Below are 21,723 nucleotides of genomic sequence, written 5' to 3'. Positions count from 1 at the left end.
TATATATATATTTATTTATTTATTTACTGCTATTGGCCTATTGCTATATTATAAACTTATAAATACCGTTGAAAAAGGTAGACCAATATAAAAATGTAAAGATTGACATTATTTATGAGCACGAATTGGATACTCATAAAAATCTTTTTAAAAACCTCGAGAAAAGCTTCGCATTTATCATGTCTTAAAGTTTACTACTTTATGTTGGCCGATAGCCTGTTTGGCCAAGTTTCTCCCCAAAGCTAGAAGTGTTTTTTTTTTTTTTTTTTTTTAATTGAGGTGTTGGGCCGAACTTTTTTTGAGAAAAAAGTATTTTTGGCTAGAAGCAAAAACAGTTTTTAAGAAGCAGAAAAATGTAATTTTTTCCCAGAAGCAAAAGCAGTTTTTGCTTTTCTTTCTACCAAAAATACCCTTAGCAAATATTATATATACCAAGATAACTTTACTTAGTTTAAATCATTAGTAATATATAATGATTTTTGGGATGAACATTCATATTTATGGAATGATTTTTTGATATATTTAAATTATCCTGAAAGAATAAAGTACTTTTTAATTTTATTTTTATATTTTACTTAAATAAAATTAAAAACTTATTTATTATCTTTAATAATAAATATTTATGATTATTTATCTACTTATATAACATTAACTATTTTGGCTTGGCCAAACAAGCTAGTATAAATTACGTTTCTTTTTTAGCATCCCAAATCGCGAAATTGCATAATGAAAATTTTATTTAATCATTTTTATAAGTTATTATGCGATTGTGAATAGTGAGTTTAAACTGAAAACTTTTATGAGCCAAAAAATAAGACCAATAAATTATGGAGGGACGTTAGTTGAGTTTCGATTAGTTAGGGTCTCTATTTGAGCCTACTGCTCAAAAGTTACAAATCTCAACCAAAAAAAAAAAATTAAAAAAATCCGGCTTTTACGTCAACTCCAACTAACGAAATCTTCAAGGTTGGCGATTCCGGCATTTTCCAACCTTATTCCTTTCCAATCGCCGATCTCAGAAAAAATTCTCATTCCATAACACCACCTGATATTTGCTGTTGTATATGAAGCCCAAAGAATAAATAATTCGAGGTAAATCACTCTCTTTTGTTGTGATTTATACAAAATCCCGATTGATTAACTCGGGATCTATATGATATGGACGTAAGTAAATTTAAACTATGGCGTCTGCTACTTATTGTTGGAAGTTTTTGTCATTTGATCCGGTTTTCCGTTTCGGATCCGGGTTCGGGGTGCCCGAAAACCCACAGTGCATCTCTCATGAACTTCACATACCAGTTTTCTATGGCACAGCATCAATTACGTGGTGTGATTAATGTAATAGACGATTGCTCGTTTAAAGTTAGCCAATTTGATATGCTTGAGGGGTCTGATGTGCGTTGGTGGGGTGCGGTGGGTCCCCATTTGGAAAACCTCACGAAGGGTTTTGTAATATCCGAGCAGAATTTGAATAAAACTTATAAAAGTGATGGATTTGTTGTGAAATTGATGAAGAATGTGACGTGGGATGATATAAATGTGCTTGCGGTATGGGATCTTCCCATGGCGTCGGATTTTGGGCACGTAGTGCTGAGGAATTTGACGAATGGGACTGAGTTTTTAGCTCCTTTGCCGAGTTCCGTTAATGGGACGGTGATTAAGGGAAATGGGATGCCTACAATGTTTAATAATTGTAAGGTGTTAGCTGATAATTACAGGGTTAGGTGGACTCTGAATGAGGAAGATGATGTGGTTGAGATTGGATTAGAGGCAGCAATAGGGTTCTTGACTTACATGGCATTCGGGTGGGCGAATCCGAATGCTTCGAGTAGTTTTATGATTGGTGGTGATGTTACTGTCACGGGGTTTAAGGAGGATTTATCGCCATTCGCTGATGATTATTTCATTACTAAGTATAGCGAGTGTATGATTAGCAAGGATGGGAGGGTTGAGGGTGTTTGTCCTGATACAATATATGAAGGGTCTGATCCTGTCGGGTTAGTGAATAATACGAGGTTGGTTTATGGGCATAGGAGGGATGGTGTATCTTTTATTAGGTTTAGGAGGCCGTTGAAGTCCATTGATACAAAGTATGATTTGGCATTGAATCAAAAGGCTACGATGAGAGTGATATGGGCTTTAGGTTTGATAAAACCTCCGGATAGTCTTCGCCCTTTTTATCTTCCACAGAACCATGGTGGTAGTTACGGGCACTTGACTCTTAATATCTCGGAACATGTTGATGATTGCTTGGGTCCGCTGGATGCGGAAGATAAACAAGATCAAGACCTTGTCATCGCAGATAAAAAAGAACCACTTGTTGTTTCAACAGGTCCAGCTGTGTATTACCCGAATCCTCCAAACCCTTCAAAGGTCCTTTATATCAACAAGAAAGAGGCACCTCTTCTCAGGGTAGAGAGGGGTGTTCCAGTGAAGTTTTCAATTCAGGCTGGGCATGATGTTGCATTCTATATAACATCAGATCCACTTGGTGGGAATGCCACATTAAGGAATATCTCTGAGACTATCTACTTTGGGGGCCCTGAAGCACAAGGAGTTCAAGCCAGTCCAACGGAATTAACTTGGGCTCCTGATCGGAACACGCCAGATTTAGTTTACTATCAGTCTCTATATGCTAAGAAAATGGGGTGGAAAGTTCAAGTGGTAGATGCAGGTTTGCCTGATATGTATAATAACAGTGTTGTTCTGGATGATCAGCAGGTTACTTTCTTTTGGACGTTGGCTGAAAATTCAATCTCCATTGCAGCTCGAGGGGAGAAGAAGAGTGGTTATTTGGCAATTGGTTTTGGCCGCGGTATGGTGAATAGTTATGCTTACGTGGGATGGGTTGATGACACTGGTAAAGGCAAGGTAAGCACATACTGGATTGATGGAACAGATGCTTCCAGTATTCACCCAACAAATGAGAATCTGACACACGTAAGATGCAAGTTAGAGAATGGCATTGTTACTATGGAATTCACCCGTCCACTACGTCCATCCTGCGAGGATGATAAACCAGAATGCAAAAATATTGTTGATCCTACGACACCACTGAAAGTCATCTGGGCCATGGGTGCTCAATGGTCAGATGACCATCTGAGCGTGAGAAATATGCACTCCGTCACAAGTAGCAGGCCTATCAGGGTGCTGCTCATGCGTGGTTCTGCAGAGGCAGAGGAGGATTTACGGCCAGTGTTAGCTGTACATGGGTTTATGATGTTTCTGGCTTGGGGAATATTGCTGCCAGGTGGAATTTTGGCAGCTAGATACTTGAAACATGTAAAAGGAGATGGGTGGTTTCAGATTCATGTTTATCTACAGTATTCGGGATTAGCAATTGTCTTCCTTGGCTTTCTCTTTGCTGTTGCCGAACTTCGCGGTTTGAGTTTTAGCTCCCTACACGTCAAGTTTGGAATGTTGGCCATAGTTCTTTGTATTGCACAACCTGTCAATGCATACTTACGACCTAAGAAACCTGAGGCAGGGGAGGAGCTTTCTTCGAAACGGCGTCTTTGGGAGTACATCCATGTCATTGTAGGCAGGGGTGCCATTGTTGTTGGGGTTGCAGCACTTATAACTGGAATGAAGCATTTAGGAGAGAGGTATGATGATGAAGATGTTCACAGGCTCATGTGGGCTTTAATTCTGTGGTTTCTTGTTGGTGCTTTGACAGTGATGTACCTGGAGTATCGTGAGAGGAAGAGAAGGCGGGATAGAATATCCGGCAGAAGCAATTGGGTTCTGGGTAGTGGTGAGGAGGAGGACATTGACCTCCTCAGTCCAAGCCAGGCAATGGCAGAGAAAGACTCACGGTCCTCTGATCGCATGGAGGTTCAGCTAGAACCAATAAGCAGATAGAGATTCGCATATAGGCATGTTTGTAAATCTGTTATCACAAATTTTGGGGTTGTTTCTAGTCCAACAGTTGCCTGTTTTGATCGCAAGGATTGTTGTTGATAAAGATCTACATATTACTATATCCCATGAGATTGGTTCTGTTCCAACTTTTGGGTCCCGGAGAGGAGAACTCAGCTGCCTGTATTGATCCCAGCAACGTTTATCGAGGTAGTTCTAACTAGGAGACAGCAAATTGTTATATTGTGTACATTAGTGATGTACGGTTAAGTTCATACTTCTTAGAATGGATTTGAACTATGTTCCTCCACCCTGTGTCTAAATTGAAAAAGAAACAATGAGAAATAGGATAAAACGGAATTATGCGGGTAGGTACAAACAAATTTATGTTGCATTTCAGTTTTTCTTCATGCAGTATACTGATTGTTCGGGCATTTTGTTGCAATTTCAGTGATATTTGAATCCACGCGCACTGGAGTAGAGCTGTCCCTCCATTCATGCACGATTTATCTATATATGTGGATAAGTATTCTGCATGAATTATTAGATTATTGATATCTTTGTTTCACAAGAATTACACGTAACTATTTCGTAAGTGTTAATGAGACTAGGGCTGTGCATAATTTGGTAAATACCGAATTACCGTACCGAAACCGAAAATTTTGGTATTTGGTATCCGATATTTTGGTATTCGGTATGGTATTTGGTTTAAGTTTTAAAAAATATTGGTATTAGGTATGATATTTGGTATTCTAAAATGAAATACCGAAATACCAATATCGTACTGAAAAATATATTAAATTACAAAATACACATATTATTAATTATAACATAAACATAAAAATATAAAATTTTACGTTCCTTTATTCTCTAAGTTCATCAATTAACTCTAAGTAAGTAACAAGACATTTCTAATGATCAAATTTATTCTTTTATGTACAGTTTTCTCTCTAAGTTGATATTTGCTTGTTTTGGACAAAACTTTTATCAACAAATGTTTTTAGTTTTGTACTTTTGAGTACTTTAATTCAGAATATTACATTCTATGACTCTATGCACTAGTTAGTATTCAAACCGAATAAACCGAAGTTACCAAACCGAATAAACCGAAATCGAAAGGAAAAAAATCGAACCATACCGAATTTAATTAGGTACGGTATTGGTATTGCATTTTAAGAAACCGAATACCGAAAATACCGAGCCGAAATATCTAAATACCGTACCATACCGACCGACGAACACCCCTAAATGAGACTAATGAACTCTTTCAATACAAGGAGAAATGCATAGTTGCTGCATTCTTATTGAGAATTTCACGTATCATCAGCATAAAGTAGGCATGTGAATCAAGATCTATTGACGTATTTACTTGTTGAATGGCAAAGAAGTGTAGCAGGTGTTGATGAACCTTTCTGAATAGGAACTGTTACCAGGTGCTCTTAATATATACTCCAGTAATTACCTTGAGAGGGAATTTTCCTTAAGACTGAGTGACTGACAAAGGCCTAGCTAATTGCTGCTACAGCAGTACCAGTTTTATTTAGCGATACAGTCCACAGTGTACCAAATGAAACTTCTGGGGATTTTTGTATCTTCCATCGCTCTTCTGCAAGAAGAGTTACCCAACAGAACTGGTCTAGTGGTCGAAGAGTTAGCACGGTGCATAAAGTATTCCACGTTCACGCAGGATTCAGGGAAGGGCCGCACCCCGAGGGGTGTGATGTAGGCAGTCTATCTTGATGTAAGCATCAATGATTGATTTCACGGTTAGAATCTGTGACCTATATGTCACACAGAGATATCTTTATGGTCGAAGAGTTAGCGTGACAATATTGGAAATTAAAGTTTCAGCAAAAATGATACTAGATGAATTCTGCTGATATGGTTATCCTGCGCATGACATACTGTGTTTTCAGTCTTTTTGTCACTCTTGGCCGTCACTCACCAATATATAAAATATAAACGTTATCATCCTTCGCAACTCAAAATTATGAGTTTAAAGTTTTAAACCACCTTTCTGTCCCATCCTTGTCCATACTATCACACGCTTCCAACTTTTATTACACTCAAATAACGAATCTTGATGAAACATTTTTCATTCAAATATACACTTATTTAACTTTCTTCATTAAATATTATCATGCAAAACAACGTCATGCCAAATGGAGCCTTGAGATTTTGTGGTTGACTAATAGAGCATCAGTAGGTTAATTAATTTGAATCTGTAAATTGAGAAAAGAAAAGCAATATTCAAAAGTCCATGGTTAGTTTACTCCGCCGCTCAAGTCTCTCAACTCTAAGATTAGTGGGCGTTTGGACATAAGAATTGTAAATTTTCAAAATAGGTTAGAAATTTTTTTTCAAGTGAAAATGGTATTTGAATTTTAGAGTTGTGTTTGGACATGAATATAATTTTGGGTTGTTTTTGAAGTTTTGTGAGTGATTTGAGTGAAGATTTTGAAAAACAACTTTTTGGAGTTTTTCAAATTTTCGAAATTTTTCAAAGAGCATCTTCAAGTGAAAATTGAAAATTTTATGAACAAACGCTAATTTCGGAAAAAAAAAAACAATTTATGTCCAAACGGGTAATAAATCTCTTGGACCAAAAAAAAAATAGATCTCTTAGTCTGCTTCATTTTTCTATTATGTGAAAAAAGAATAAGTTTATTACTATTGCGGCGATTAAGCAATTTAGAAATAAAAATTAGTTTTTGTACACAAGAAACCCCTCTCTCTTATTTCTTTGTAAAAAACACTCTACAGTTTTATTAAATGAAATTAGAAAAGGTCAGGTATTGGCCACAATCTCGGCTTGTCCAGGTTCAATTTTGATATTATTTAATTCCTCTAATATGGATATTCATTTAGCCTAAATGATAGGCTAAATAGTGTTGTGTTGAGCTGTCACGACCCTAGTTCACCAACCGTGAACATGTCATGACGGCACCTGGTCCCCATGACCAGGTAAGCCTAACATTTGCGGAAATATATTAATTGCAGAAAAATAGAGAAAATCAAATCAAATATCTAAAAGAAACTGTACTGAATGCCGCTTGGCAAGTACAACTCAATATCACAAGTCTAAAACAATTTCAAAAACCCGGAAACTCACGGGCAACACAGGCTACAAAAGTGTATAGTAAAGGTTCCAAACTCTAGAATTTCTAACAACCAAAAGGAGGAAAAACTAAGTACTAAAGATAGAATAAGAGGGAGACTCGTCGGTCTGCGGACGCAGCAGATCTACCTCGAAGTCTCCGTAGTCCTCCTGCCTCACTGATAGGGCGCCTGAGTAGAGGTACCTGGATGATCTGCACATGAAAAACATGCGCAGGAAGGGCATGAGTACACCATAGCGGTACTCAGTAAGTGCCAAGCCTAACCTCGATTGGGTAGTGACGAGGAAGGTCAGGGCCATACTGAGACAAAATATAGTAATAACAATAATTAACAGTATGATAATCTGACAGAAATAATAAATACAGCAGTGTAATAAGAGAGGTTAAACAAGGCAATAGCAAATACACAAGAACGGAACAACCACAGAATAAGTACAGCTTAACACCAATGGTAACAATGAGGATCTCCTAGGATACCGTCCTGTAGTCCTTTTCTCAACTGTCCAGTGGATCTCCCGGGGTACCGTCCCGTAGTCCATCATATGCGTATATCCGAAGGATCTCCCGGGATACCGTCCCGTAGTCCAACTATCAATGTGCAAGGGGATCTATCGGGAATCTAACCCGCAGTCCCAAAGTAAAAGTGCAGGGGGATCTACCGGGAATCGAACCCGTAGTTCCAAAGTAAACAAACAAGGGGGGGAGCTACCGGAATCCCACATCCGTAGTCCCAATGTAAATGCGCAATCACAACCAGAAGGTACACGGAAACGAAGTAAAAAAGACAAACAACAGGTAGTACTGGCCTAGCATGCTTCACGTAGTACAGTTAAGGCAACTTAAGCAATTAGGCAAGTTAAACCAACTAAACATGCTTTCCTAATCTAGCACAGGTTATAATTGCAAGTAGAATAAAGCAAATATGAAAGGAACTAAATCTCAATATCTTAAGAAAACCGGATTTCCAACAATTGGCTCAAGAACGCGCCCATCACCTCGCGTACGAGGCACTCAAATCAACAAATAACGAATCCTAAGGGGAAAGGTCCCCCACACAAGGTTAGACAAGCCACTTACCTCGAACCGGCTCAATATCAATAGAAACCACGCCTTTGCCACGAGTATCCGATTCCAAATGGCCCAAATCTATTCAATTCAATTACATATCGTAAATAATATTGCAAACAACTGATTCCACTATTAAATTTAGAGATAGGGCGCGAAAATAGGTAAAATGACCAAAATGCCCCTCCAGCCATCGTCTCGGAATCGAATAATTTTTACGTTTTCAGAACCCTCGTGCTCTCACGAGTCTAACCATATAAAAATCTCCCAAATCGGAGGTCAAATGGCCCCTGAAAACCCCATAGTTAGGTCTAAGAAGTTTACCCACTTCCCATTCAAAAACACGAAATTAAAGGGTGAATTTGCGATTAGATTAATGGGTTTTAGTCATAGGAGAGTAGAGAATCGTTACCCAGTGATTGCCCTTGAAAAACCCTTGAAATTGCTCCCAAATCCGAGCTCCAAACCTTGAGTTTTGATAAAAATGGNTCAGTACGAGCAGGAATAGCATAATATCTGGCCCGGCCCTGCTCTCGAGGGCGACCTCTATCTCCCGACCTCCGCCCCTAGCCGGCTGGGCAGGTGGGGTAGCTGCTGGAGCTGTGATCATGGCCTGAGAACTCTGAGGAGCACGCTGCGGCTGAGCAGCCTGTGAAGATGTACCCCTACCAAGTCTGGGGCAGTCCCTAACCATGTGGCATGTATCACCACACTCAAAACAAGCTCTGGGAGGTCGCGGTGGTTGTGACTGGCTGGGACTAGGCCTGCTGGGCTGCCCTCTAGAAGCACCCCGCGCAGGAGGCGCGTTAGAAACTAGGGGTGCATAATAAGGCTCCTGAGGTGGAGGTGGAGCTGGAGTACTGCTGGCTGCAAGAAGAGCTGAATGTACAGGGCGACCTGAATAACCTCTGCCATAACGAGCTGCTGATGAGGTACGGGCACCAGAGTAGTGACCCGACTCTCGAGACCTCTTGGCCTCCCTCTCTCCTCACTCCCTGGCGAGCATACCCTCAATCCTCCTAGCAATGCTCACTACCTGCTGATAAGGAATGTCCATCTCCAACTCTCGAGCCATGCTAGACCTGATGGGCGGAATAAGGCCCTCAATGAACCTGCGAACTCTCTCTCGAACTGTAGCAACCAAAGCCGGTGCATGCCTGGCCAGCCTGGTATAACGGATGGCATACTCTGAAACTGTCATAGCACCCTGGCGCAAGTGCTCAAACTCTGCGCGCCATGAATCTCTGAGGCTCTGGGGAACAAACTCTCTCATAAACATGTCTGAGAACTGGGTCCAAGTCAGTAAAGCAGCCTCGACTGGACTGTCTAACTCATAAGTGCGCCACCAATCATAGAAGGCTCCCCGAAGCTGAAAAGTAGTGAAAGAGACCCCGCTGGACTCCACTATGCCCATAGTACGAAGAATCGATGACACTCCTCCAAAAATCCCAAGGCATCATCTGATGCTAAGCCACTGAACACTAGGGGATCATATTTCTTAAACCTCTCAAGCCTCCGATGCTCATCCTCTAAAGCAGCTGACCCACCTCGGGCTGAACTGGTGCTGCAAGCGGTGGAGGAATAATCTCGGGAACCTGCTCAACCTGCACTCGCTGCCCAGGAGTGCGGACGGCGGGAGTCTGCGCTCCTCCCCCGGCCTGGGATGTGGCTGCAGCGAGGGGAAGCAACCCCGCCTGAGCCAAGGTGGTGTACATGCTCATGAACTGAGCCAAAGTCTCCTGGAGTGCTGGAGTAGTAGTGGCAGTAGTAGGTGTGCCAGGTGCCTGGGCTCCGGCTGGATCTGCTGGTGGTACCTCGGCGGCAGCTCGCGTAGGTGCTCTGGCTGCACCACGTGCGCGTCCTCGGCCTCTCCCCCGGCCCTGGCCTCGGACGGCTGCAGTAGGGGGCGCGGGTGCCTGATCATCTCGGGTGGCACGTGTCCTCACCATCTGTGAGAGAATAGAAGTCGGAAGTTTAGAATTGATGTCAAAATATCGCACGACAAGGAATTCAAATGAAACAAAGATTTTTCCTAAACAGTTACATAGCCTCTCGTAGATAAGTACAGACGTCTTCGTACCGATCAGCGAGACTCTAATAAACCGGCCTGTGTTCCGTGACTCCTATGAACCTAGAGCTCTGATACCAACTTGTCACGACCCTAGTTCACCAACCGTGAACATGTCATGACGGCACCTGGTCCCCATGACCAGGTAAGCCTAACATTTGCGGAAATATATTAATTGCGGAAAAATAGAGAAAATCAAATCAAATATCTAAAAGAAACTGTATTGAATGCCGCTTGGCAAGTACAACTCAATATCACAAGTCTAAAACAATTCCCAAAACCCGGAAACTCACGGGCAACACAGGCTACAGAAGTGTATAGTAAAGGTTCCAAACTCCAGAATTTCTAACAACCGGAAGAAGGAAAAACTAAGTACTAAAGATAGAATAAGACGGAGACTCGTCGGTCTGCGGACGCAGCAGATCTATCTCGAAGTCTCCGTAGTCCTCCTGCCTCACTGATAGGGCGCCTGAGTAGAGGTACCTGGATGATCTGCACATGAAAAACATGCGCAGGAAGGGCATGAGTACACCACAGCGGTACTCAGTAAGTGCCAAGCCTAACCTCGGTTGGGTAGTGACGAGGAAGGTCAGGGCCATACTGAGACAAAATATAGTAACAACAATAATTAACAGTATGATAATCTGACAGAAATAATAAATACAGCAGTGATATAAGACAGAATAAGCAAGGCAATAGCAAATACACAAGAACGGAACAACCACAGAATAAGTACAGCTCAACACCAATGGTAACAATGAGGATCTCCCAGGATACCGTCCTGTAGTCCTTTTCTCAACTGTCCAGTGGATCTCCGGGATACCGTCCTGTAGTCCATCATATGTGTATATCCAAAGGATCTCCCGGGATACCGTCCCATAGTCCAACTATCAATGTGCAGGGGGATCTATCGGGAATCTAACCCGCAGTCCCAAAGTAAAAGTGCAGGGGGGATCTACCGGGAATCGAACCCGTAGTCCCAAAGTAAACAAACAAGGGGGGGAGCTACCGGAATCCCACATCCGTAGTCCCAATGTAAATGCGCAATCACAACCAGAAGGTACACGGAAACGAAGTACAAAAAGACAAGCAACAGATAGTACTGACCTAGCATGCTTCACGTAGTACAGTTAAGGCAGCTTAAGCAATTAGGCAAGTTAAATCAACTAAACATGCTTTCCTAATCTAGCACAAGTTATAATTTCAAGTAGAATAAAGCAAATATAGAAGGAACTCAATCTCAATATCTTAAGAAAAACCGGGTTTTCCAACAATTGGCTCAAGTACACGCCCGTCACCTCGCGTACAAGGCACTCAAATCAACAAATAACAAATTCTAAGGGGAAAGGTCCCCCACACAAGGTTAGACAAGCCACTTACCTCGAACCGGCTCAATATCAATAGAAACCACGCCTTTGCCACGAGTATCCGACTCCAAATGGCCCAAATGTATTCAATTCAATTACACATCGTAAATAATATTGAAAACAACTGATTCCACTATTAAATTTAGAGCTAGGGCGCGAAAATAGGTAAAATGACCAAAATGCCCCTCCCGCCATCGCCTCGGAATCGAATAATTTTTATGTTTTCAGAACTCTCGTACTCTCACGAGTTTAACCATATAAAAATCTCCCAAATCGGAGGTCAAATGACCCCCCAAAACCCCCATAGTTAGGTCTAAGAAGTTTACCCACTTCCCATTCAAAAATACGAAATTAAAGGGTGAATTTGCGATTAGATTAATGGGTTTTAGTCATAGGAGAGTACAGAATCGTTACCCGGTGATTGCCCTTGAAAAACCCTTGAAATTGCTCCTAAATCCAAGCTCCAAACCTTGAGTTTTGATAAAAATGGCAAAACCTCGTTTTGAAATGTTAAGTACTGTTCAGGAGTCTAAAGCATCGCGAACGCGATAGGAAGCACGCGTTCGCGAAGAAGGAAAAATATCAGGGCCCAAAAAGTCCCTTCGCGATCGCGAAGGGAGGAGCGAGAACGCGAAGACCAGGGGATCAAGAACTACGCGAACGCGACAAGGCTTACGCGAACGCGATGGAGGATATAGTGAAGCTACGCGGACGCGGGTGATCTTATGCGAACGCGAAGAGGAACGGGCCCCCCTCTCCAGACTTACACTACGCGAACGCGGGAGAGTGGCCGCGAACGCGATGAGAGGATGGCTACTACTACGCGAACGCGGTGCCTTCTTCGCGAACGCGAAGAAGGAATTCAGACCTGCAACTTTATACAACATTTCCAAACTTCAAATTGCTCGGATGAGCATCTTGAAACACACCCGAGGCCCCCCGGGACCTCAACCAAGCCTACGGACATATCCCATAACATCATTCAAACTTGTACCAATCCTTATACCACCTAAAACAACGCCGGAAACACGAATTAATCAAAGATTCAAGCCTATGAACTTCAAATTCCAACAAAACACACTTTCAATCAAAAACCAAACCAAACCTCGCCCGAATGACCTGAATTTTGCACATACATCCCAAATGACATGACGGAGCTACTGCAACTTCCGGAATTCCAATCCGACCCTCGGATCAGAAACTCACTATCGGACTGAAAACTTCAAAAAATCAAACTTCGGCATTTCAAGCCTAAATGAGCTACGAGCCTCCAAAATACATTCCGAACACGCTCCCAACCCCGAAATCACCTAACGGAGCTAACGGAACCATCGGATTTCCATTTCGAGGCCTTCTTCACACTGTTCCGATTACGGACCATTTTTCAATTTTTAAGCTCTCATTTAGGGACTAAGTGTCCCAAAACACTCCGAATCCCAACACCGAACGTCCCGGCAAACCAAAATAGCAGAAATGAAGTTAGGGGAAGAAGTTAATGGGGGATCGGGGCGTAAATTCCAAAAATGACCGGCCGGGTCGTTACATCCTCCTACACTTAAACATTCGTTCGTCCTCGAACGAGCATAGAGAACATACCTGAAGAAGTGAAAAGATGAGGGTACTGGCTGCACATATCCTGCTCGCTCTCCCAAGTCGCCTCCTCGGCCGGCTGACCCTGCCACTGAACCTTCACTGAAGTTATGTTCTTTGACCTCAACTTCCTGATCTGCCTGTCCAAAATAGCCACTGGCTCCTCAACATAGGATAGATCCTTGTCCAACTGGACTGAACTGAAATCCAACACGTGCGACGGATCACCGTGATACCTCCGGAGCATCAAAATATGAAATACCGGATGAACTGCAGCCAAGCTGGGAGGCAAGGCAAGCTCATAGGCAACCTCCCCAACTCACCTCAAGATCTCAAAAGGGCCAATAAACCTCGGACTCAGCTTCCCTTCCTTTCCAAACCTCATGACGCCCTTCATAGGCGAGACCCGAAGCAGAACCCGCTCACCAACCATATATGAAACATCACGAACCTTCTTGTCCGCGTAACTCTTCTGTCTAGACTGGGCTGTACGGAGTCTGTCCTGAATCACCTTGACCTTCTCCAATGCATCCTGAACCATCTCTGCACCCAATAGCCTGGCCTCACCCGGCTCAAACCAACCCACCGGAGATCTGCACCTCCTGCCATATAAAGCCTCATACGGCGCCATCTGAATGTTGGACTACTAACTGTTGTTATGAGCAAACTCCGCCAATGGCAAGAAATGATCCCAAGACCCTCCAAACTCCATCACGCACGCACGGAGCATGTCCTCAAGAATCTGAATAGTGCGCTCGGACTGTCCGTCCGTCTGGGGGTGAAATGCTGTGCTCAACTCCACCCGAGTGCCTAAATCCTGCTGCACAGCTCTCCAGAACCGCGATGTAAACTGAGTACCTCTGTCTGAAATGATAGAAACTGGAATACCATGCAAACGGACGATCTCCCTGATATAAGTCTCCGCCAACCGCTCCGATGAATAAGTGGTACACACAAGAATGAAATGAGCGGACTTGGTCAGCTGGTCCACAATAACCCAAATGGAATCAAACTTCTCCAAGGTCCGTGGAAGTCCAGATACAAAATCCATGGTGATGCGCTCCCATTTCCACTCCGGAATCTCTATCTGCTGGAGCAACCCACCCGGGCGCTGGTGCTCATACTTCACCTGCTGGCAGTTGAGGCATCTAGACACATAACCAACTATATCATTCTTCATCCGCCTCCACAAGTAGTGCTGCCTCAGGTCCTGATACATCTTTGCGGCACCCGGATGGATGGAATACCGCGAACTATGGGCCTCTGCTAGAATCAACTCTCGAAGGCCATCAACATTGGGCACACAAATCCGGCCCTGCATCCTCATTACTACATCATCTCCAATGGTCACATCTCTGGCATCCCCACGCTGGACCCTGTCCTGAAGGACAAGCAAATGGGGGTCATCATACTGCCGCTCCCTGATACGGTCAAATAGGGAAGACCGGGAAACCACACAGGCTAGAACCCGACTGGGCTCCGAAAGATCCAATCTCACGGACTGGCTGGCTAAGGCCTGAACATCCATCGCCATAGGCCTCTCTGAAGCTGGTAAGTATGCCAAACTCCCCAAACTCTCCGCCCGGCGACTCAAGGCATCCGCTACCACATTGGCCTTGCCCGGGTGATAAAGAATAGTAATATCATAATCCTTTAACAACTCTAACCATCTCCTCTGACGCATATTCAGGTCCTTCTGCTTAAGCAAGTGCTACAAACTCCGATGGTCAGTATAGATCTCACAAGGCACCCCGTACAAATAATGGCGCCAGATNATTCCAGTAATCCAAGTCCAATTATCGAAATCACTTGAGTGTTGAGATCTGGTTTAGTAGTGTTAATTTGAGTTAGCAAATGAGTTGCTATTACTGTTGCTAAAGTCGAACCATGTTTTTAGTCTGATTTTCATTTGTAGTGATATTTAGGAATTCACTAATAGGTAAATAAATAGGATAATCCGAGTTGGAACTGGAATTCAAATGATCAATGCTTCATTAGTTTGAGTAGGTGAATGTTGTTCTTCCTTATGACAATTGTTGAGTGCACTTTGAATAACTTGAAGAAATCTTGGTGCATATTTTCTCAAATTGAGTTGAAATTTGGTTTAGTTTAACAATCAAAGCCTAACAGTCCACCTTCGGATAGTTTGGGCTTCAGCACTTTTAACCGATGGCCCAGGCTTACAATTGACCTACCTTTTATGCACACCTGGGTAACGATTCCTTACATGGGCTATGTTTAGGGCCCGAACTGGTTAAAGGTTAGAATTCACATGAGTTCATAGACCCAAATATAGTAGTATTTAAACCATAAGAATTAATTAGGACCTTTTCTTTTGTTATTAGAGACAAATGTTAAGTAGAAAACTATGGATTACTTTAGGTTTGCCCTTTAAAATAATAAAACGAGATGAGCCTCGCCAGAAAAAACATATAAATTGCGGGGCCCTCGATAAATGCTTATACTAAAAATACTTAGACTTCGAGATGGGCCATTTAGCGAATTTCACGGCCTTCTCCAAAGATAATAACGCGATAGTCTCTTTAGGCACGCAATTTAAATAATTTTACCTTCCCAAATACGGGTGCACATTTATGTGACCCAAATCCAAATCCCAACGAAGTCGAAATGTGTCAAAAATCGCGGGTGCATTTATGTGATGCGGTTCGAGACGTGTTTTCACGACGTTGCAATTCTCTAAAAATACCAATAATAAAGCGGTTCAAAGTTAAAATCACATAGATTAAAACATGTACTAAAATTAAACAAATAGGCCAAATATGACAGTTGAGCGACCGTGCTAGAACCACGGAACCCGGGAATGCCTAACACCTTCTCCCGGGTTAACAGAATTCCTTACTCGGATTTCTAGTTCGCGGACTGTTAAACAGAGTCATAATTTCCTCGGTTCGGGATTCAACCGGTGACTTGGGACACCATTAATCTCCCAAGTGGCGACTCTGAAATCTTAATAATAAATCCTGTTCCGATTGTCCTTTAAGTGGAAAAACTCCTTTACACCCTGCGGGTGTAGGAAAAAGGAGGTGTGACAGCTCTGGCGACTGCTGGGGACACAAACCCAGAACTTCGGTTCAGGGTTTAAGAATTCGAGCTTAGAATAATTGTTATGTGCTAAATGCTTTACCGCTTTGATATTATCTGAACTGTATATAAACTGTGCCGAAACCCTTCTCTTCTCACCTCCGGGGATGTGCTCACTGGTGGAGACTCCCTATTCTGTTAGTGTCATACCTTAAAATAAGAAAGAGGCCGGACAAGTTACTAAGCCGGATGGCCTTTTGGTTCCCGGTACGTAGCCCCCTCCTCGACTCGAGTTGTCCGCTCGGGTGCACAGTCTAGAACATATACCCAGGTTTTGAACCTAGAATAACTTGACCTCATGCCGGATCCCTAGTAGGAACGCTTATTTGCATCACGTGCACATGACTTAGGGGACTCAACACAGGGGTTGGGTCCGTCTAGGACAGGTGTACCCGGAATAATGGATCATCCTGATGCATCCTACTTGTGCATTTATCTGTTTTGGACTCGCATGCTGACCGGATTTGAATATCTGGGAAAAATTGAAAACCAAAAGAGAAAATAGCAGTGTAGAGAGTTAATTACCTATATCAGAAAAACCAATGTCCAAGTAGTGACGAAATTCTGCCGGATTTTTGAGAAAATGAAAGAAAAAAAAAAGAAGAAAAGTATTTTTTTTAGTTTGTTTTGTTTGCCAATGGAAAAAAAACAAAAAGAGTTTTATTTTCAAATCAGTTTGTTTTATTTGCCACTGAAAAAGAAAATATAAAGAAAAAAGTCTTGCTTTCAGAAATAGTGTATCTGCCTAAAAAAAAAGAGAATCTAGTTTTCGAAATTAGTTAGTTTTATTTGCCCGAACTACGCAGGTTTGATTCTCACCGGGTGTGAGATACGTAGGCAACCCTCATCGGGTCCAACCTCCCCTTTGCAAAAATAGCCAAAAAATGCCAAAATTTTAATTTCGTCATGAATAAGTCGGGTGACGCCATTCTTGTCAAAAATAAGCCAAATGTCCCCAAAAGGGCGCGGAAAGGCTGTTTTTGCAGGAACAGCCACCTTGAGTCATTTTAAAACGGTTTGCGGGCACAGCCTTAAAATCTCCCTTTCGGAAGTGCTGAAAGGCCGTATTTGCAAAACCGAGTCTTTTTTTCTCAAAATAAATATTTTTTAAAAATAGCCACTTTTCTTTTTTTTAAGTCAACATAAGTCATTACATGGCCAGCTTTCTTTAAATAGCCTACAGTTGACATTGAAACTTTCTCAGTCTTGCACAGGCCTGTGGCGATGCCGAGTGATGCCTCGCGGGCCCCGGGGTTTGAAGCTTTGATGTATTACTAGTTAATCGAGTCTGTATTTTTGTTTTTGAGTCTGTTTTTGTAACTCCCCTTTTTGAGAAAAAGAAAAACAAATAGTCTGGTAGCTTTTGTAATCGCAGTTGTTATTAATGAAAAACTTGAGAAAAATTCCCCCAAAAAAATTATTTCCTTATTTTCGCATTTGTTTGCAAGAACTACGCTCAGTCTGATTCACGCGGGGTCGTGATACATAGGCAATCTCCATAGGATTCGACCGTAACTAAATGAAAAAAAAAGGAAAACAAGAAAAGAATGAAAGGAAAGAGGTGAAAAACAAGAAAGGAAAGAAAAACAAAAGAGGGAAAAGGAAAAACAAAAAGAAAATAAGAAACCAAACAAAGGCAAACAAGAGAAAATAAAAGGGAGCAAAGGAAAGAAAAGAGCGGAAAAACAATTTTGAGGAAAGGAGCGAACAGGAACAAGGAAAACCAAGGCAAAAGAAAAAAAACGAGGGAAAAATAAGAGAGAAAAGCGAAAGGAAAGAGGTGAAAAACAAGAAAGAAAAGGAAAAATCGAGAAAGGGAGAGAATAGGAACAAGAGAAGACAAAGACAAGAGTGAAAAGAAGAAGAAGAAAAAGAAAAAAATAACAAGAGAAAAGAGAAGAGAAAGTGTCCAATTGGAAATAAAGAAAAATGAAAACCGGGATGATGCATGCAATCAAGCGAAGTCATAATAGAAATGGTTAACTGCTTAGGTGCATTCATTCCCCAAATGTGCGGTTATCTATCTGTTAACGCTCTAACTACTAACAAAGTTGTTGTTGATGATGAGTCCAGGCAGGTGGTTTAGTTGGTTGTCATCCTGGCAACCCATTCCTACAACACCCGGTCAAAAAACAAGCTGAACATGACAGGCCAAGAATCAGATACCAGTATCATGGACCCGTCAAAAGATGTAGACGTGGTGGATGTCAAAGCAATGAGGGAAGAGATGTATAAGTTGAGGCAGCAGATGACCGAGATGCATCAGGCCTGGGCTAAGGGTCAGCCGGCGCCAGTTTATCCCGCCAATCCAGCATATATCCCACCTTTGGCTCAGTCCCAGGAGCCTCCTACTGTGAATTCCTCACTAACTTTCCCTTTCTACCAACAGAGTTATAGCACCACCTCCTATCCTCCCCAAGCTCCACTACCCAAACAAAACCTTCCTCCGCCAATCACCCCTGTCTTTGTGGCGCCTCCACCTGCCACATTGCAAAGATCTTCCAGTGAGTCATTGTTTCAAACTCACGACAGCCAGTACTACCTTCCTGAGCCTACCTTTAAAGCTCCTGAGCCATATTCCTACACCCCTCACTTTGAGCTCCCGGTGGAAACTGACAAGCCGCTTAAGAATCCGGAACAGGAAGAGATGTTTCGAAAAGTAAAAAGCCTGGAGCAATCCTTCAGGAACATGCAAGGATTGGGTGGCCAAGTTAGTGTGGCCTACAAGGTTTTGTGCTTGTTTCCCGATGTCCAGTTACCAGCAGGATTCAAGCTACCCAAGTTTGACTTATATGATGGACATGGTGATCCGGTAGCCCATTTAAGGGGATTCTGCAGCAAAATGAGAGGAGCTGGGGGAAGGGATGAATTATTGATGGCGTACTTTAGTCAAAGTCTCAGTGGTGCGGCCTTGGAATGGTACACGTGACAGGATCATGCCCNCCTTCTGCTTAAGCAAGTGCTAGCAAACTCCGATGATCAGTATAGATCTCATAAGGCACACCATACATGTAATGACGCCAGATCTTCAAGGCATGAACAATGGCAGCTAACTCAAGATCGTGGACAGGGTAGTTCTTTTCATGCACCTTCAACTGTCTGGACGCGTAGGCAATCACCCTACCGTCCTGCATCAACACCGCTCCAAGTCCAACCCGTGAGGCATCACAATAAACTGTATAAGACCCCGAACCGGTAGGCAACATCAAGATAGGGGCTGTAGTCAAAGCTATCTTGAGCTTTTGAAAGCTCGCCTCGCACTCCTCTGTCCACTGAAATGGGGCACCCTTCTGGGTCAATCTAGTTATAGGGGCAGCAATCGATGAAAATCCCTCCACAAAACGACGGTAGTAACCCGCCAAGCCAAGGAAACTACGAATCTCTGTAGCTGAGGACGGCCTGGGCCAACTCTGCACGGCCTCTACCTTCTTCGGATCCACCCGAATACCCTCGCTAGAAATCACATGGCCTAAGAATGCCACAGAACTCAGCCAAAACTCACATTTTGAGAACTTTGCATATAACTTTTTCTCCCTCAAGATCTGTAGCACGGTCCTCAGATGCTGCTCATGATCTTCCCGACTCCGGGAATACACCAAAATATCATCAATAAAACAATCACGAACGAGTCAAGATATGGCCTGAATACACTGTGCATCAAATGCATAAACGCTGTCGGGGCATTAGTCAGCCCAAAGGACATAACAAGGAACTCGTAATGACCATACCGAGTCCTGAAAGCAGTCTTCGGGATATCTGGCTCCCGAATCTTCAACTGATGGTAACCTGAGCGCAAGTCAATCTTAGAGAACACCTGTGCGCCCTGAAGCTGGTCAAACAGATCGTCAATGCGAGGTAAAGGATAACGGTTCTTCACTATAACCTTGTTCAGTTGGCGGTAATCAATACACATACGCATGGAACCATCCTTCTTCTTCGCGAACAAAACAGGAGCACCCCACGATGAAACACTGGGTCGAATAAAACCCTTACCAAGCAATTCCTGTAACTGATCCTTCAACTCCTTCAACTCAGGAGGAGCCATACGATACGGAGGAATGGAAATGGGCTGAGTGCCCGGCAACAGATGAATGCCGAAATCAATGTCTCTATCAGGCGGCATGCCCGGAAGATCAACTGGAAATACATCGGGATAATCCCGTACCACTGGAACGGAATCAACAGAAGGGGTATCAACACTAACATCTCTCACATAAGCCAAATACGCGGCACATCCCCTTTCAACCATGCGCTGAGCTTTAAGAAAAGAGATAACTCTACTGGGAGTATGATCTAAAGTACCACTCCACTCAATACGCGGAACACCTGGCATAGCCAGCGTCACGGTCTTGGCATGACAATCAAGAATAGCAAAGTGGGGCGACAACCAGTCCATGCCCAAAATAATGTCAAAATCCACCATACCGAGTAATAATAAGTCTGCTCTGGTCTCAAAACCACGAATAGTAACCAAACATGACCAATAAACGCGGTCCACAACAAGAGAATCTCCCACAGGAGTAGAAACATAAACGGGGGCACTCAAAGAATCCCGAGGCACACCCAAATGCGGAGCAAAGTAAGAAGACACATAAGAGTAAGTAGAGCCCGGATCGAATAGAACCGACGCCTCTCTGTGACAAACTAGAATAATACCTGTAATGACGGAGTCGGAGGCAACAGCCTCAGTACGAGCAGGAATAGCATAATATCTGGCCCGGCCCCTCTCTCGAGGGAGACCTCTATCTCCCCGACCTCCGCCCCTAGCCGGCTGGGCAGGTGGGGTAGCTGCTGGAGCTGTGATCATGGCCTGAGAACTCTGAGGAGCACGCTGCGGCTGAGCAGCCTGTGAAGATGCACCCCTACCAAGTCTGGGGCAGTCCCTAACCATGTGGCGTGTATCACCACACTCAAAACAAGCTCCGGGAGGACGCGGTGGCTGTGACTGGCTGGGACTAGGCCTGCTGGGCTGACCTCTGGAAGCACCCCGCGCAGGAGGCGCGCTAGAAACTGGAGGTGCATAATAAGGCTCCTGAGGTGGAGGTGGAGCTGGGGTACTGCCGGCTGCTGGAAGAGCTGAATGTACAGGGCGACCCAAATAACCTCTGCCATAACGACTTGCTGATGAGGTACGGGCACCAAAGTAGTGAACCGACTCTCGAGACCTCATGGCCTCCCTCTCTCCTCGCTCCCTGGCGAGCATACCCTCAATCCTCCTAGCAATGCTCACTACCTGCTGATAAGGAATGTCCATCTCCAACTCTCGAGCCACGCTAGACCTGATGGGCGGAATAAGGCCCTCAATGAACCTGCGAACTCTCTCTCGAACTGTAGCAACCAAAGCCGGTGCATGCCTGGCCAGCCTGTTATAACGGATGGCATACTCTAAAACTGTCATAGCACCCTGGCGCAAGTGCTCAAACTCTGCGCGCCATGAATCTCTGAGGCTCTGGGGAACAAACTCTCTCATAAACATGTCCGAGAACTGGGTCCAAGTCAGTGAAGCAGCCTCGACTGGACTGTCTAACTCATAAGTGCGCCACCAATCATAGGC

The 21,723-nt window shown here is 43.4% G+C and overlaps 1 protein-coding gene across 1 annotated transcript; it reads left to right on the top strand.

Moving 5' to 3' along the window:
* LOC109227268 (cytochrome b561, DM13 and DOMON domain-containing protein At5g54830) lies at nucleotides 880-4,324 on the top strand. Its single transcript, XM_019392361.1, has one exon. The coding sequence runs from the start codon at nucleotides 1,159-1,161 to the stop codon at nucleotides 3,859-3,861; it is 2,703 nt and encodes a 900-aa protein (XP_019247906.1). The 5' UTR covers nucleotides 880-1,158; the 3' UTR covers nucleotides 3,862-4,324.

Source organism: Nicotiana attenuata, chromosome 6 (assembly GCF_001879085.1).
Source record: "Nicotiana attenuata strain UT chromosome 6, NIATTr2, whole genome shotgun sequence".
NCBI classification, from domain to species: Eukaryota; Viridiplantae; Streptophyta; class Magnoliopsida; order Solanales; family Solanaceae; genus Nicotiana; species Nicotiana attenuata.
The sequence above is the reverse complement of the archived record's forward strand: the minus strand, read 5'-3'. Positions and strand labels throughout refer to the sequence as shown.

Excerpts from the sequence above, each read along its gene's own strand:
- LOC109227268 (XM_019392361.1), top strand. The coding sequence starts at position 1,159 with ATGGACGTAAGTAAATTTAAACTATGGCGTCTGCTACTTATTGTTGGA.